Raw genomic sequence first — 14,423 nt, forward strand, 5'->3', positions numbered from 1 at the left:
CTGCACTGCCCGGGACTACAGTGCTGGCTTCAGGGCCGAGGGTGAGGAGTGGGCATGGGATCGAGGCTTCCCCACAGGATCCCAGCTCTGGTCTGGAAGCACCCCTCCAACCCACCCCTTCAGGCCTGGAGGCCTCAGTGAGAGGGCCCAAGGTCCAGGTGGAGGATGGGAGGAGAGGCAAAACTGGATCCCTCGCCATCCTTCTCTCATCTTTCTCCCGCCACTGACCCACTTCCACAGGGGAGACAGACAGGAATGAGACAGGAGCGGGAGCGGTGGGAGAGCCGCTGCCCCCCCCAGACCAGCGACCCAATTAATGGCCTTGCGTGGGGCCAGGCGGCCTGGCCACAAAGACCCTTTTGTCCAGCTGCCTCACACCCCTGCTCCTCCCGCACCTAGGAGAGAGAGCTGCCGAGATGCTAAGATGTTTAGAGGCACTAAGCCTGCGGGGAGGAGCTGGGATGGGGGGCCAGGCCCCACTCTTCCTTCTCCTCCCCACCTCCACCCTGCAGCCCAAATGTGCTGCCTGTCCAGCCTGCCCCCACAAAGGAGGGAAATATTGTTTGTTCTGGAAAATCTAGAAAAGAGTTTCTCTTCTGGATATGGGGTGGGAGGAGGAGGAGGTCCAACTTCTGTAATATCAGAGAAGGGAGTTCCAATCCTCAGCTTTTGAGGTTCTTTGTTGTTTTTGATACTGAACAGGTATTCAAGAGGAAGCAAATGTGAACACGCCCCATCGGTACAACGGGATGTGTGTGGTAATTGAAGTCAGCCCCTAGGCCCACACTGCATCGCATCCCAGGAGCTTCAGACAAAAACATGAAAATCAACCAAAGGAAAGGATAAAAATCTTCCACAAACTCCCTTGCTCCACACTCCCTGCCTTCACTGAACAGGATCCAGATGTGTCTCCTCCCACAGGCAGATGTTTTCTGACATGCATACAGGCAGAGGACACTGTCCCCACCCCGGAAGACTAGCCCCGCCCCCCGGGGCTTGCTGGGGCCTCGCAAAGCCTGGGAGACCTTGAGTGCAGCAGAAGGGAGAGTCACTATTCCCTGACTCTCGGGCCTGAGGTTCTGCCTGCCCCCCACGGGAATCCTCCCCCCCACTGCTCACATTGACCCAGACTCTCGCTGGCCCACAGGGACCCTAAGGGGAAGAACAGTGGGGCTGGTAACTGGAGCCACAGTGGGAAGGAAGTCTGACCTATCATTAAGGTTCCCTCCCAGCCTGGTGACTTCCCATCCAGCAGCTCTAGGGTGCCTCAGGGATATGCAGTTCCTGGGGGATGCCTTGGGGACACAGGCGGGGAGGCAGGTGAACAAAACTCCAGGCCCCAGCCCCAGCTTCATCACAGCATCTGCTCTTCTCTTTTCATAGTCGGGTTTCATGTAAGAAACCATTTGAAGAAAGGACCCCATAATTTACAAAAGAAAAGTATGAAAACACAGATCTAGTGTAAAGCTCTCATTTTACAGGTGGGAAACCAGAGTCTGGAAAGGGGTAGTGATGTGTCCAAGCACACACAGCCAGAGGGAAGTGGCTAGGTCAGGGCCCATACCAGGTCTGTTGACCAAGCTCTAAGCCCAAAGGGCCCACCAATTTGGGCTGCTGTCTGGTGGCAAGTCTGCGCAGGGGAGCAGGACAGGGCCTCATCCCCACTGAAGGTGTGAGGACAGTCCTCGGATGGCGGGCCTCCGAATCCATCAGGTACCTGGCTAAGAACTCACTGCATCCACCTGGGACAGGAGAGGTGGAAGAGCCCTTACCTCGGCAGTGGGACCCCTCATCCGAACCATCCACGCAGTCCTGGACCCCATTGCAGAGGCGGGACATGTGAACACACAGCTCGGTGCCCAGGCAATTGTGCTCGTTCGGCTGACATCGCTGGGCCTTACTCTGTGGACCTGGGAGCAGATGGAAAGGCTAGCATGACCAAGCTGGCTACAGCGGCCGTCTGGCCACTTATCACTGGGGAAAGGGACTCAGACTGGGGTTTCAGGCACCTCCATTTTTTAGATCTCAGGGGCTGTTTATAGACTCTTCCACACCATTCCCAACAGTAGCCACACACCTGGGAGCAGCCAGGTTGGAGGGGTGAACTAGGCCTTCAGCAAAAAGTCCACTCCCCAAATGCCCAACACCTATGGACCCCAATGCCTCAACATCCTACACTCAAGAGACGGCTCAGGATAGAAGTGAAAGGTTTTAATGAGCTGAGGAAAGCAGAGTCCATGGCAGAGAAGCTCAAACGATGCAGAACACTCCTTCCCATGGGCCCCTGAGTCACAGACCCTGGACCTGAGGATGAGACCAAGTCTTCTAGAACTGCAGTGCCCAATACAAAGCCAGTCATATGCAGCTGTTGAGCAGTTGAAATGTGACTGGTTCGAACTGTAAGTATAAAATACACCAGCTTTGGAAGACTTAATACCACACACACAAAAAAGAATGCAAAAGATCTCATTAATAATTTTATATGAAAAATATACTGAAATAATATTTTGGATACATTGAGTAAAATAAAATTAAAATTAATTTCACCTGATTATTTTCACCTTTTTTAATGTGGCTCCTAGAAAATTTCCAAATTGCATGTGTGATTTCATTATATTTCTGTTAGACAGCACTATTCTAGACCCCCAACCACAGAGCAACCTGCCTGGTGGAAGGATTTGGGAAGAGTCAAAGGTTGTGGCCCACAGGTACTTCCTTTGTTGCCCAAGAAGATGGGCTGGGGGTGCGGCAGGGTAGAGCTCCTCAGGGAATCCTAAGGAGGCCACGCAGGCTAGGATGCCGACCGAGCCTGTGGGCTGGGAGACAGACCACTGCCCACTGGCTCCCGGGTCTGGACAGGGTGTGTGATTGACCGTGCCTGCGTGTGAGTGCATCTATCCATATGTGCCTGGGCAGGAGGCCGCATGCACAGGTGAGGGAGGTGTGAAGTGCAGAGGGAGTGGCATCTGTGCGCCTCTGTGTGCGCTGGCGCTTCTGGCCTCAGGACGTGCATGTCTATGTCCTTTGGGAGTGAGTCCGGGTTTGGCTGTGAGTGTCTGGGGGCATTGATCTGAGCACAGGTTGTGTTTCTGCACCCCCGTTTGAGAGTGTTGACTCTGCTGCTGTGAGAACGCGTCTGTGTCAGCATCTGCCTTTGTCTGTGTATGCTGGGTGGGTGGGTGAGTCAGTGCCCAGGAGGGGCTGCGAGCGAGTGTGATGGATCCGGGAGTGTGTATGAGTGGGGACAGAATGGGGATGTGTATTAGGTGGGGTCTGCATCAAACTAAAGGAAAAATGGATAAAAAGAGCCAGAGCCAGGCCCTCTGCATGGTTTTCTTTATCCCAACACCAAGCATCGGGGTCAGAAATCTGGCCCATAAAGGTGGCATCGCATAAGAAGAGACTCCAGGCCCAACCACCCTCATCACAGAAACACTTGCAGAATATCCACGGTCCCCGCCCCTCCAGGGCAGTGCATAGGGGTGAGGCTGAGAGAACCGGTGGCTCCCTTTCTGGCCCTAAAATTACCCCTGATGATTATGAGTGAGAACGGGATGGGGCTGGAGTAGGATAGACCCAGGAGAGAGAACAGAGACAGACCTGGGAGTGCAGGGTTGCCTAGACCCTGGCCCAGATTAGCCAAGCAGAAGAGAGGCTGAAGGTGGAGACCCCAGGACTCTGCCAGCTGCCTAGGACTCTGGGGGTCCTGCCAGCAAGTCCTCCACCCCCCACTGGCAGGGTAAAGGCTGGGTGGGGACCTTTCTCCCAGTTTAAACAGCTGCCTCTGATTACACCACTTATTGGGGGCAGGGGAAGGCGGGGGTGGCGGGAAACGCACAGGGGTGGGGCTTCTGGTACGGAGACTGAGCAAGAGCCAGTGGCCTTTGGCCTGGGAGCCCAAGGACAGGAAGGGGATCTGGCAAGACCTGGGAGCACTCATCAAGGGTCAGGAGGCCCAGAGGTGGGAAGAAGAGAGGGATGAGCTGGAAGGGAAGGGGGGCCAGGCTCTCCAGCAAAGCTTTCCTTCCAGCGAAGCTGTCAGCCCAGAGAACACAGTCTCTGCCAGGTTTGGGGGTGTGCGGCTGCGGGAGCAATCCAATGTGCCATTTCTGAGCACACCAGGCACCATGCCGGGTACTTTGAAGAGGGGGAGAGGACAGTTTGAGCTGTGTCACGGACAAACAATCCCAGAGCAAGGTCCACACCAGGCCAGAGGTCAAGTGACCTCATCCCAAACTGCCTGTGCCAAGAGGAAAAGGGACAATTCAGGGGCTTCGGGAGAGGGATCCATCCCCCATCGGGGGAGAAGATACTTACAGATCTCAGGGGCCTCATCAGATCCATCCGGGCAGTCCCTCTCACCATCACACCGCCAGCCCTTCGAGATACAGGTGATCTGATCTCTGCAGGCAAATTGCTTAGGGCTGCAAGTCTTAGGGGCTAGGGGCAAGGAAAGAAAACAGGGGTGTAAATGGTGGATAGAGGCCAACTCTAAGGCCCTAAGGCCCCCCAGGCTCCTCCTCCTTCCCAGCATCAGTCCCCATCTGGCCCAGAATTCGAGCCACAGTCCATGTGCCTGGGGCTGCAGGTGGCTGTGGGGTGCTCCTGAACAATGTATACCTATGATAGAGGGAGGGGAAGATGCAGGGGGCACATTTTACTGCCCCCCAGCCCCCACAGCCCCCGAGGCTGCCTGTCCAGTGTGCCCCTCCTCCAGCCCTCAGGGTCAAAGCCCTTGCTGTTCTCCAGTGCTCTGGCCAGACACTAGCATCCCCTGGCTTTGCTGACTGAGAGTGGTGGTAAAGGATGGGGCATTTAGGCCTTTGACATGTCTTCTCTTTGTCTTCCTCTCCCTCCCACTAGAAGTCCAGAGCTGGTCTTTTCTAACCTCTCTGCTCCTCTGCCCTCTGGGACACTCCTGGTCCCTGGAACTCATCACCCCACCCATCTCCAACTCCTAACCACCAGCACCCCCAACGGGAAGCGTGTTGGGGGGGTGCCTTTGGCACAGCGGTGGCTTGGAGATGGTATCAGCAGAGGCACAGGAGAGCAAGGCTGTGCAGGGCAAGTTAGCACAGGGCAGAGAGCCTGCCTCCACCTCCATTCTCTAAACAGACAGCCTCCCTTGCTGGTTAGACCTCCGGGAAGACTTTCAGCAGATGCTCTCAGAGGTAAGAGGCACCTAAGACTGCTCAGGATGATGGAGTGGGAGAGCTGAGACTAGGGGATGGCTGGGGTGACCTGTAGAAGCTGGTTTCAGCCCAACCAACCCATGAAGTTTCTATATCCAGGACCTCTTGGCCCTACTCCCTCACCCACCAGCCTCCCATTGCTCCCACCCCATTCTCTTTCCTCATTCTCTGAGGAGGAATTAAGAATCGTAACACTAACTCATTGTGAGCTCAGTATGTGCCGGGAACTGTGGTAAACCAGTTCTTTCCGTGTATTGGCTTATTTAATCCTCCCCACAATATGACAAAGTAGGTACGACTAATACTGCCCTTTCACAGATGAGGAAACCAGGCCCCAGAGAGGGTGGGGTCGCACAGCAGGTGAGTGACTAAACCAGGACTCAAATCAAACGAGCTGACTCGCAGCTTTTACCCCATGCAGTCCACACCAGTCTCCCCTTTCCACTGCAAACACTCAGGAGCTGTTCCTCGCACCCCATCACCAGGGCCTCCACAGGAAGAAAAGTCCCCACTCTCCTTCACCCCACCCAGTCTCTCAGGCCTTCCTCGTCTTTTCCTCAGCCTGTATCAGTTCCATTTCTTTTTTTTTTTAAAGCATATTTATTTATTTTTTAATTTTGTTTATTTATTTATTTATTTCCCCCAAAGCCCCAGTAGATAGTTGTGTGTCATAGCTGCACATCCTTCTAGTTGCTGTATGTGGGGCGCGGCCTCAGCATGGCCGGAGAAGCAGTGCGTCGGTGCGCGCCCGGGATCCGAACCCGGGCCGCCAGCAGCGGAGCTTTCTATTCAGCTGGCAGGCACTGAAGACCAGCTCTGTGCCAGGCCCTGCAGTGGGCACTGGGGTGTCAGGGGGGAGCGAGATGCCCCCTCAGGAGCCACAGTCCTCTGGGAGGATAGCTGTACACAACCAACTTGAATGCAGGGCAGAGTGAGTGCAGGGCTGGGAGGGAGGGCATGTAAAGTGTGTCAGGCTCTGAGCAGGGAGGGACAGAGTCTGAGGGGGGCCACACCGAAATGTCCTCCCTCCCTAAGCCCCATCTCTGGCAGAGGGGACTGCACTCAGGCCCCTGGCCAGGACGAGAGCCGAGTTCAGGAAACACATCAAGGATGGCCCAGCCAGGCCCCCCCGGAGTCCCCCACTCCTACCCCCCACCCTGAGCGGGGAATAAAGGCCCCTTGAGGAGGTGGATAATACTGAGTTCATTGCCCCACTGGGCCAGCTGTGAGGTCTTCCCGGGGAAACAGCCCGCCAGCCTAGTTAGCATGCCGGAGAATGGTCCTCTTCCTCTGGCCAGCCTCTTCCCCTGGCCAGCCGAGACCGGCTGGGGGGGTAGAGGCGGCTCGAATGGGGCTCAGAGGCAGATGGGCTTTTTGGAGCCCAGAAACGGCCCCCGTGCCACCCCACCCCCCACCTGGACTTAGTCCACACCCTCACTCCTCCCCAAGGCAGAACTCACAGCCGGGGCCTGAGGTCACTGGTTGGTCACTTCCCTCTGTGCCGCATCCCAGCCACGATCCCCCCTCCTCTGGCCCTCACTTTGTCCCCCCCGCTGTCCCCCACCCCCACTTTTGGCCTGAACTCGACAGAGGAAACAGCAGCTGGCAAACTCCGAAAGCTGGAATGAGAGAGATTCACAAACCAGATGTGCTCTTGTGGAGGGAGGGGAGTGGGGGATGGGGAAAGTGAAAGGAAGAGGAAGCTCAGGGCCCGTCCACAGCAGCATCTCTTCAGGCCCCGGGCAGAGGGACTGGGGGTGCACATCTCCCAAGGGCCAGGGCAGCACAAGGATGGTGGAGAGATAAGTGAAAGAACTTCCTTCCTGTCAGGCATGGTGGAGAAAGCCCCAGGAATCTCGCGTTTGAAGGCTGAGGCCTGTCTTTGATTTCCTTCGGGAGAGGGGAGGAAAGAAATAAATAACCTACTTTGGGGCAGTCTACGCAGCCAAGGGAAGCCTCACTCTGAGGTGGGAGGGAGCTGCAGTGGGGGTGGGGTAGGAAATTTGTAATCTGCTTAGAGCAGCCAACCCCACTGCCCTCAGCTGAGCCTTCTGCATCTGATGCCAGCACCCAGAAACCCCACCTTTGTGGCCTGCAGCTTAGATGAGGGAACAACACGGCCCTGAGTTTGGGAGCAACTACCGGCCTCCTCCGTCTCCCGCCCCTCATGAGAATTGGGGCTTCCTAATAATATGAGCTAACGCTTTTCAACATGGTCACTATGTGTCAGCCACTGAGCTAAAACACTTCATACATATTTACGCATTTAGATCCTCACAACCCTGTGTGGTGGGTACTATTGCAATCCCCATCATACAGATGAGGAAACTGAGGACAGAGCGATTAGTAACTGAAAAGATGGTTTCCTCATTGGCCATGATGATGGGGCTGGATGAAGAAGGATGAAGAAGGGAAAGGAGAATATTTTGGTCCTCTGGCACTGGAGTGGGGAGACGGATTGTAGGGGTGGTAGTGGCCTTCAGGGCTCCTCAGAGAGGAGGGGAGAGGGTGGAGGAGACGGAGAGGGACAAGAACAGACAGAATAGGGAAGAGAGAGGAGGGAGAAGAAGGAGGAGAGAACAAGAGAGGGAGGAGAGCGAGTGAGGTTGCAGAGAGAACGCCAAGACACAGGGGCCGTCTGTTCTCAGCTTCGCCTGGAGATGAATGTGACCGCCATGCTAACTCTGGCCAACACCCCTGCCCCCCCTCAAACTCAGGCACCCGGCCCAGCCATGGCCCCCAGGGCCACCAAGCTGGAGCCAGGACAGGAGGTGTAGGGTTGAGTATGCATCCAGACACAACACGGACCCCACTGCCCAGTTTGAGCCTTGGCTGTCGTCCTCTGTCCCATTCTGGGACCTTGGGGGTGGGGTGGGGAAGGGGGGTGAGAGTGTCTGGCCAGAGAAGAGAGGGTGACAGAAAGTACAGGCCCTGAGGGAGTCTTATCCAGAGAAGGAGACCATCCGTTGATCCCCTGGGAGCATTGAGGGAGAGGAAGAGAGGTGAGACCTCAGATGGTGTTTCCTAAAGGACCGAGACTCGAGGCTGGAAAAGCATGAAAGAGACCCTTGAGGCCCTTTCCAAGAGTGGCCACAGCAGAGGGAGAGATAGGCTGGGGTGGGGGGGAGGGAATGTTTTCTAAAGGGAACCACATGATATATGTAAGGGAATAGAGGAGCCAGGGGATGGCCAGGGAGTGGGGGGCAGAACCTGCAGGAATCTGAACTTTCCAACATATGGGGTGGGGTAGTAGGGACCTCCCAGACCCAAACCGAGAGCTTTTCACTGAATTTTATGTATTTTGGGTGTTACCCGGTGGCTCCTTCCCCACAGCTCAGTGAGGCTCAGACACATTTTTGTCATTCCTGAGTCTGGGCCTCTGCTTTGCGGCCTGGACAGACGGACAGACGGAATGGCTTGGACTGCCGGGGGAGGGGAAGGGTCTCCCCCTCCATCCTAAGTCAATATTGACTCAGCAGGACATTAGCCTGACCAGTGACCTCCCCACCATTTTTGCTTTCCCCACAAGTAAAATTCAGACCCCTCAAACGCCTCCAGAGTCATCATATCTCTCACCAGGCCTTCATAAGCCCTCCCCACCTACCCCCAACACACACACATGGCTTGTGCTCAGCAGAAGTAAAAGCTTTAAGCTCCTGACCCATCCCCCACACCTTTCTCCAGTTCTTGGGCTCCTGGTCATGAGAAAGTTCTGCCAGAAGTCTAACCTCCCTCTTTCCTTCTGAAATGTCTCCTCTTCCCCTCATACTTATCCCACAAAGGGTATCAAGTTCCCTTCTTCCAGAAATATTCTCTCCAAAATCATTCCCAAAATGATTAGTGGAGGGGGAAGAAGAACTTGGAGGAAAGTGGAGGGGGAACTGCCAAAGTGAATATTCTGAGTCTGGCCTGGGAGGGGAAGAATAACTCCCAAATGGTGAGCTGGGAGCTGGGGAGCACGGGGGGAAGCCCAGGAGAGACTCCTGCTCCCTGAGAGCTTTCAGGATACCCAGAGGCCTGGATAGAGGTGGATGGAGACAGGCAGAGACAAATCAAGAGACAGAGACCAAGAGAGACAGGACAGAGAATGCCACGAAGGATGGGCAATAAGAGAGATGAACCAAAAGGAAAAAAAAAAAAAAAGGAGATGAACCAAGAGGATGAGAGTTAGAGGTTCTGAGGGGCCAAGACTGCAAGTACCAATGACAGACAGACAGACAGAGGCAAAAAAGACAGGAAAGAGTCTCAGCCCAGAGGTTGTCAAGATAACCACACAGTCGTCTTGGGATGAACACAGAGAAGAACACCCACCCTGAGACTCCGAGTAGGGTGGGGGCGGCATATATCCTGAGTTGGGGAGACAGAGTCTCTGTCCTAGCAGTGTCTGACCCAGGGTAGACCCAGCATAGGGGCTACTGCCTCCCAGAACTCGGAGGGTGGGAGAAGGAAGCCTGGAGCGCTTCAATGAGGGAAGCCAAGGCCTTGGAGAGACTCTCATCTCCCCTAGGGGAGCACGAGGGACAAATGCCTCTCTCCCACACCATTCCTCACCTCTTTCCCAGGGAGGTTTTACACTGGTGTTTGGGGCCACTGCACCGGAAGCACTCCGGAGCCAACTGCTTCCTTCTCCAAACAATGCAGGATCCTGCTAACTGGGCTAAAATCTGGGACTGAACACAGGGACTCGGTTCTCCAAATGCTCACCCCCGGCACCCAGCTCCACCGGGTCAAGGACCCTTGTGTGGTCCCACTCAACTGCACCCAGATTCCCCAAGGGCAACGAGCCCCCATCCAGAGCTGGAGGACTTGAATGCTGGAGAGTCCACGGAGTATGGGGGACCCTGAGAAGAGACTACTGAGGGGGAGTAAGCCCTAGGCTTGGGGTTCTGATGTGCAAAGGCTGAGACTGCAGCAGGAGGAAAGAAAGCTAGACTTGAGCAAGGAAGGGCTTCCCAAAGGTCAAGAAGGAGTTCTGCAGAGCTGGGGGGATTTGGACAGGATCTGGCTCTGGCCAGGGCCCCAGCTGACATCCTCAGGAGGCCCAGTGATGGGGGAGTGGCTGGGGGCAAAATCATATGCAGAAAATGGAAGGATGGGGAGCAAGACTGGAAGAAAAAAAAAGTCTTGTGAAGCAGCCTCAAACATCAAAATCTCCCTCCAACCCCAAAATCAATGTCCTACACATCTCTGCTTTGAAAGACAAGGGTTAAGGGGAGATGTTTGAGGATCTGGGCCTGACCAGGGGAGAAAGGAGTTTGGAATCTTCTCTCTGAGAGCCAGGAGGCAAACACCTCAGCATCATAACTCACTTCAACTGGCCAGCTTGTCTGATAATTGGTAGTACCCCAGCTCACGGGTGTGTGTGCAGAGGGTTGAGTGCAGAGGGGTGGGAGAGAGGTGGGCAGTCAGGCTCCTTCCCTGGGCCATATCTGCCCAGGGCTGCCCTCCTCACTACAAAAAGTTCCGAATCTCTGCAGGGGCCTCGATAACCCCTCTTCCCATTTCCTACCCCATCTGTTTCCCATTCCCCCTCCTCCAATTCTGTCTACTAGTGGAGAGTGACATTGCTTCCCAAAGAGAAGGGGACCCTGGGGGTGGGTTCAGGCATAGCAGAGTAAGCAGATGAGGTGGGGAAAGCCCCCTGGGCTGCTCCCCTGGAGGGAAAGCAGCAAGGCCTGTGGTACCAGCAGGAGGAAGGTTAGACGCTAAATCAGGTGAGCTGGGTCCACGAGGTCTCCTTCTCTGGAAAGCAAAGGAGAAAGTTCGGTGTCTGGGAGCCTGAGGCATAAGGGCAAGGGTAGGGAGCCCCTAAGCTGTCCTGGAGAGCGTGGGTCCTACAGGTCTGTGCCATTCCCTCTTTCCCACCCCCCAGAGTGGGGTGGAACCAATGATTCATATTCCCATTCCCACGGGAAGAACAGTAGTGGGTTTGGGGAGGGGTCCTCTCCCTGGGACTTTGGAGAGCTTTTGGTTTGAGCTGGGTTACAGCTGTGGACTGCGTGGAAATTTTAAGAAAGGGTAGGGAGACAGTTAAGGGTAACATGTCCAGCTCCTTCTTCCACTTAGCACCAACCAACTTGGTGCTGCAAACAGAACCGCTTTAGAACCCTGGGGGTGAAGCTCCCAGGGCATTCCTGACCGGGTAGGACCTTTTCTGCTCTCCACAGAGGCCCCTCACCCCTGCTTCTGCTCATCTCTATCCACCCTCTATCATGGGGCTCCTGATGGGTCTCTCTTAAAATATTTTTCTGTCCCTCCCAGAAGCCGCTGCACCCAAACCTCTCTGCCTCAGTTTCCCTTCCCACCTCACAGGGCCAAGAACGAGAGGAAAGAACATGCCTACTGAAGGGGTCATGGGCAAGGGCTGGCTGGCAGGGTGGTCTGGAGGCTGTTGAGGGCAGAGCCTCTTTCCTCTTCTTGGGCAGATAATTGAGGCAGTGGGCAGAGGGACAGACAGTCCCCAAGAGGGCATATCTGAGGGCCACTGAATATACTGGCCTTCTGGGCACAGCTACTTCCTGACCCCCTAGCCTCCCTCCCCCAACTGAAGCGAGTCGGGGGGAGGGGAGGAGAGGGAGAGATAATCTGGTTTCAGAGAAAAACTTTCCCAGTCCCAACCTGGCAAAATGTAGAAGATGGAGGAGGGGTGCATGATGGTGTTGGGCCCAGTTTTTTTCCCTGGATGAGAGGACTAAAATGATGGGAAGGGATGAGATCCTACCCTTTCTCAAATCAGTGGCCCAGCCCAGCCCAACCCCATGATCCCAGCTCAAAGCTTGGGTAAGACTTGAACCAATGACTCACAAGTAAGTGAAAAAATAGCTGACATAGAAAGGGGAGAGGGTGGGCCGGCCCTGTGGCTTGGTGGTTAAGTGCTCGCGCTGCGATGCTGGTGGCCCGGGTTCGGATCCCGGGTGCTCATCGAGGCACCACTTCTCCGTTCATCCTGAGGCCGAGTCCCACATACAGCAACTAGAAGGATGTGCAGCTACGACACACAACTATCCACTGGGGCTTTGGGGGGAAAAATAAAATAAATAAAATCTTTAAAAAAAAAAAAAGAAAGGGGAGAGGGGGCACCTCATTTCCCCAAAAGGACACAGTTCTAGCCCCAGCCTAACTGCAGGATACAAAGTGGGGGGGCGGGGGTGAGTGGGGGGAGAAACGTGGAAATAAACACATCCACCAAAGGAGCAAGGAACTCCGGGGTGGGGGCATGGTCATAACCCCCGTCCAACCTCCAATTCTCCTTCCAGTCCAAACTGTGATCAAGCCAGAAGTCAGGGAGAAGCAGCCTCCCTCCACCCTCCCACCTCTGCATTCCAGGCCATTCTCCAGTCCCCTTCCCCAATGATGACATCTGACGTTTTTCATCTCAAAGCTCCCAGGAATTAAGAAGGAAAATTCAAAGTCACATAGCATCACCTGCCCCCCTCCCTCCGCCCCCCAATACAGCCCCATCCAGGCTACTGACAGAGGCCCTGGAGGGGGAAGTGCCCACTTCAGAATCCAGGCTGGCAGCTGGCTGGATCCTGGACCCAGGCCTCCAAGCCTGGTCTCCCGGGTCCAGATTCCACACCCAAGTAGGGGGCCCTCCTGGCCCTCCCTCTCCCCACCCACAGCCTTGCCAGGCCTGCCTGCCCTCTGCCCAGCGGGGCACCCCTGACCCGGCTCTCCCTTCCAGATTCAGAGGCCACTGCAAAAGGCCCCCCGCCCACTTTTGAAGCCGTACATTGCAAATCCGGATTCCTTCACAATTCAGATGGGGGTTGGGGGGGGTGGAGGATGTAGGGGAGGCAGAGGCCCTCCCCAACCAGAGATAGGAAGAGAAGGCCTCTTGATCCTAGGATAAGAAAAAGGGGGAGCTCTCTTCTCCCTTCCCAGGCCTCTTGTCTTTGTTTGGGTTGGGGGGTCCCGGAAGCATCATTTGTCCAGGGCCCCCATCCTCCAAATCGGACCCCCATCCCCGCCCCCAGTCGGGCCGCTGCTGTGTCAGCTGGACTGGGATAACAAAAGGCACCCCCTCCCGCGTCTCCCTTCCCCATCGGAACGCAGGAGTGGGGGCTGGGGAGTGGGTGTCCCCAGGGGTCCAAGGGGGCCGTGGAATCTCACTCACCGTCAATAGCGGCCGCGACCAGAGCTGAGAGCAGGGGCAGCAACAGCAGCAGCGGCGGGGTCAGCATGGTGTGAGCTGATGCAAACAGTAGCCCCCTCCTCTCAGGTCCTGCTACTTCTCGACCCCCCCAATCGGGGGGTCCCCCTTCCTCCTCCTTTCCCCCTCCTCCTCCTCTATTCTTATCCTATCCTTCGGCAAAGCACACCAGGGGCGTGGGTGAAGAGGTAGAGTTCACAGCCCCTCCGGGAGGGCCTGCTGACGGGGGTGCGCCCCCTGCCCCCAAATCCAAACCCCCCTGCTTTTCTCTTCGCTCCTCTTTCCCCCTCCCCGGGCGAAGCTCACAGCCCCATCTCCGAGCCGCCTCCGGCTGCAAAAATGCACAATTGGGAGGAGGCGGGGTGGGGGGTGGGGGCGTGGACCAGGTTGGGGAGCCTTTGGAGGGGCCTGACGGAGCTCTGGGGGCTCCCCTCGTCTCCGCCTCCTCAGTGCACGGGCCTGGAGCTCGCACCACTGTTCCCCGGACTGAGGTGCCGCGGGGCGGGCTGAGGGGGGGAGAGGGAGGGGACGGGGAGGGAGGGAGGGGACGGGGAGGGAGGGAGGGAGAGAAGGGGCGGGGAAAGAAAAAGGTGGGGGGGAGAAAGAGCTACGCGGCAATCCTGGAAGTGCGCATGCGCCGGTTTGGCGCGCTGCCCTGGGGAGGGGGAGTCAGAGCAGCGACAAGATTTGGAGCTCTGGCCAGCGGTTCGAGAGTGGGGGGCTCGGGGCCCGGGTAGCCGCTTTGGTGCCTGGAGCGTCCTCTTCCCTGCTGGCCCTTTCTCCCTCGCGCTCCAGGGAGCTGAAGGGGCGATGGGGGGATTGGGCAGTGGGCGAGGAGAGCTGAGCGACTTTTTGAAACTCGGTGTCAAGCCTTAGGATTTCAGGCCCCGTCTGGGGATCCAAGATCCGGAGATGCGGGCCGAGGCCCGATTTCCTTGGGGAACCCTGACTGTGCCTCCCCTGCCTGGGTGGGGGCAGGGGCCGCCGGTCTGCGGGGAAGATACGGGGAAAGGCTGCGCTTTGATTTGGAGACTTTGTCCGACTGGGACCGGGATTGGGGCCTGCGACGGAGGGAGGGG

At 56.3% G+C, this 14,423-nt stretch overlaps 1 protein-coding gene across 1 annotated transcript in view; it reads right to left on the reverse strand.

Annotated features, from left to right (window-relative positions):
• LRP1 (LDL receptor related protein 1) overlaps window positions 1-13,830 on the reverse strand; it is an 81,306-nt gene extending 67,476 nt beyond the window's left edge. The window contains exons 1-3 of the mRNA XM_004429287.3: window positions 13,309-13,830; window positions 4,318-4,440; window positions 1,773-1,910 (exon numbers count right to left, since the gene is read on the reverse strand). Of these exons, the coding sequence (XP_004429344.1) occupies window positions 1,773-1,910; window positions 4,318-4,440; window positions 13,309-13,375 (328 nt within the window). The 5' untranslated portion in view covers window positions 13,376-13,830. The remainder of the gene's footprint in view (window positions 1-1,772; window positions 1,911-4,317; window positions 4,441-13,308) is intronic.
• Between the last annotated feature and the right edge of the window lie 593 nt (window positions 13,831-14,423).

The sequence above is a fragment of the Ceratotherium simum genome, chromosome 17 (assembly GCF_057802395.1).
Source record: "Ceratotherium simum simum isolate JZ-2026a chromosome 17, ASM5780239v1, whole genome shotgun sequence".
In the NCBI taxonomy this organism is placed as follows: domain Eukaryota; kingdom Metazoa; phylum Chordata; class Mammalia; order Perissodactyla; family Rhinocerotidae; genus Ceratotherium; species Ceratotherium simum.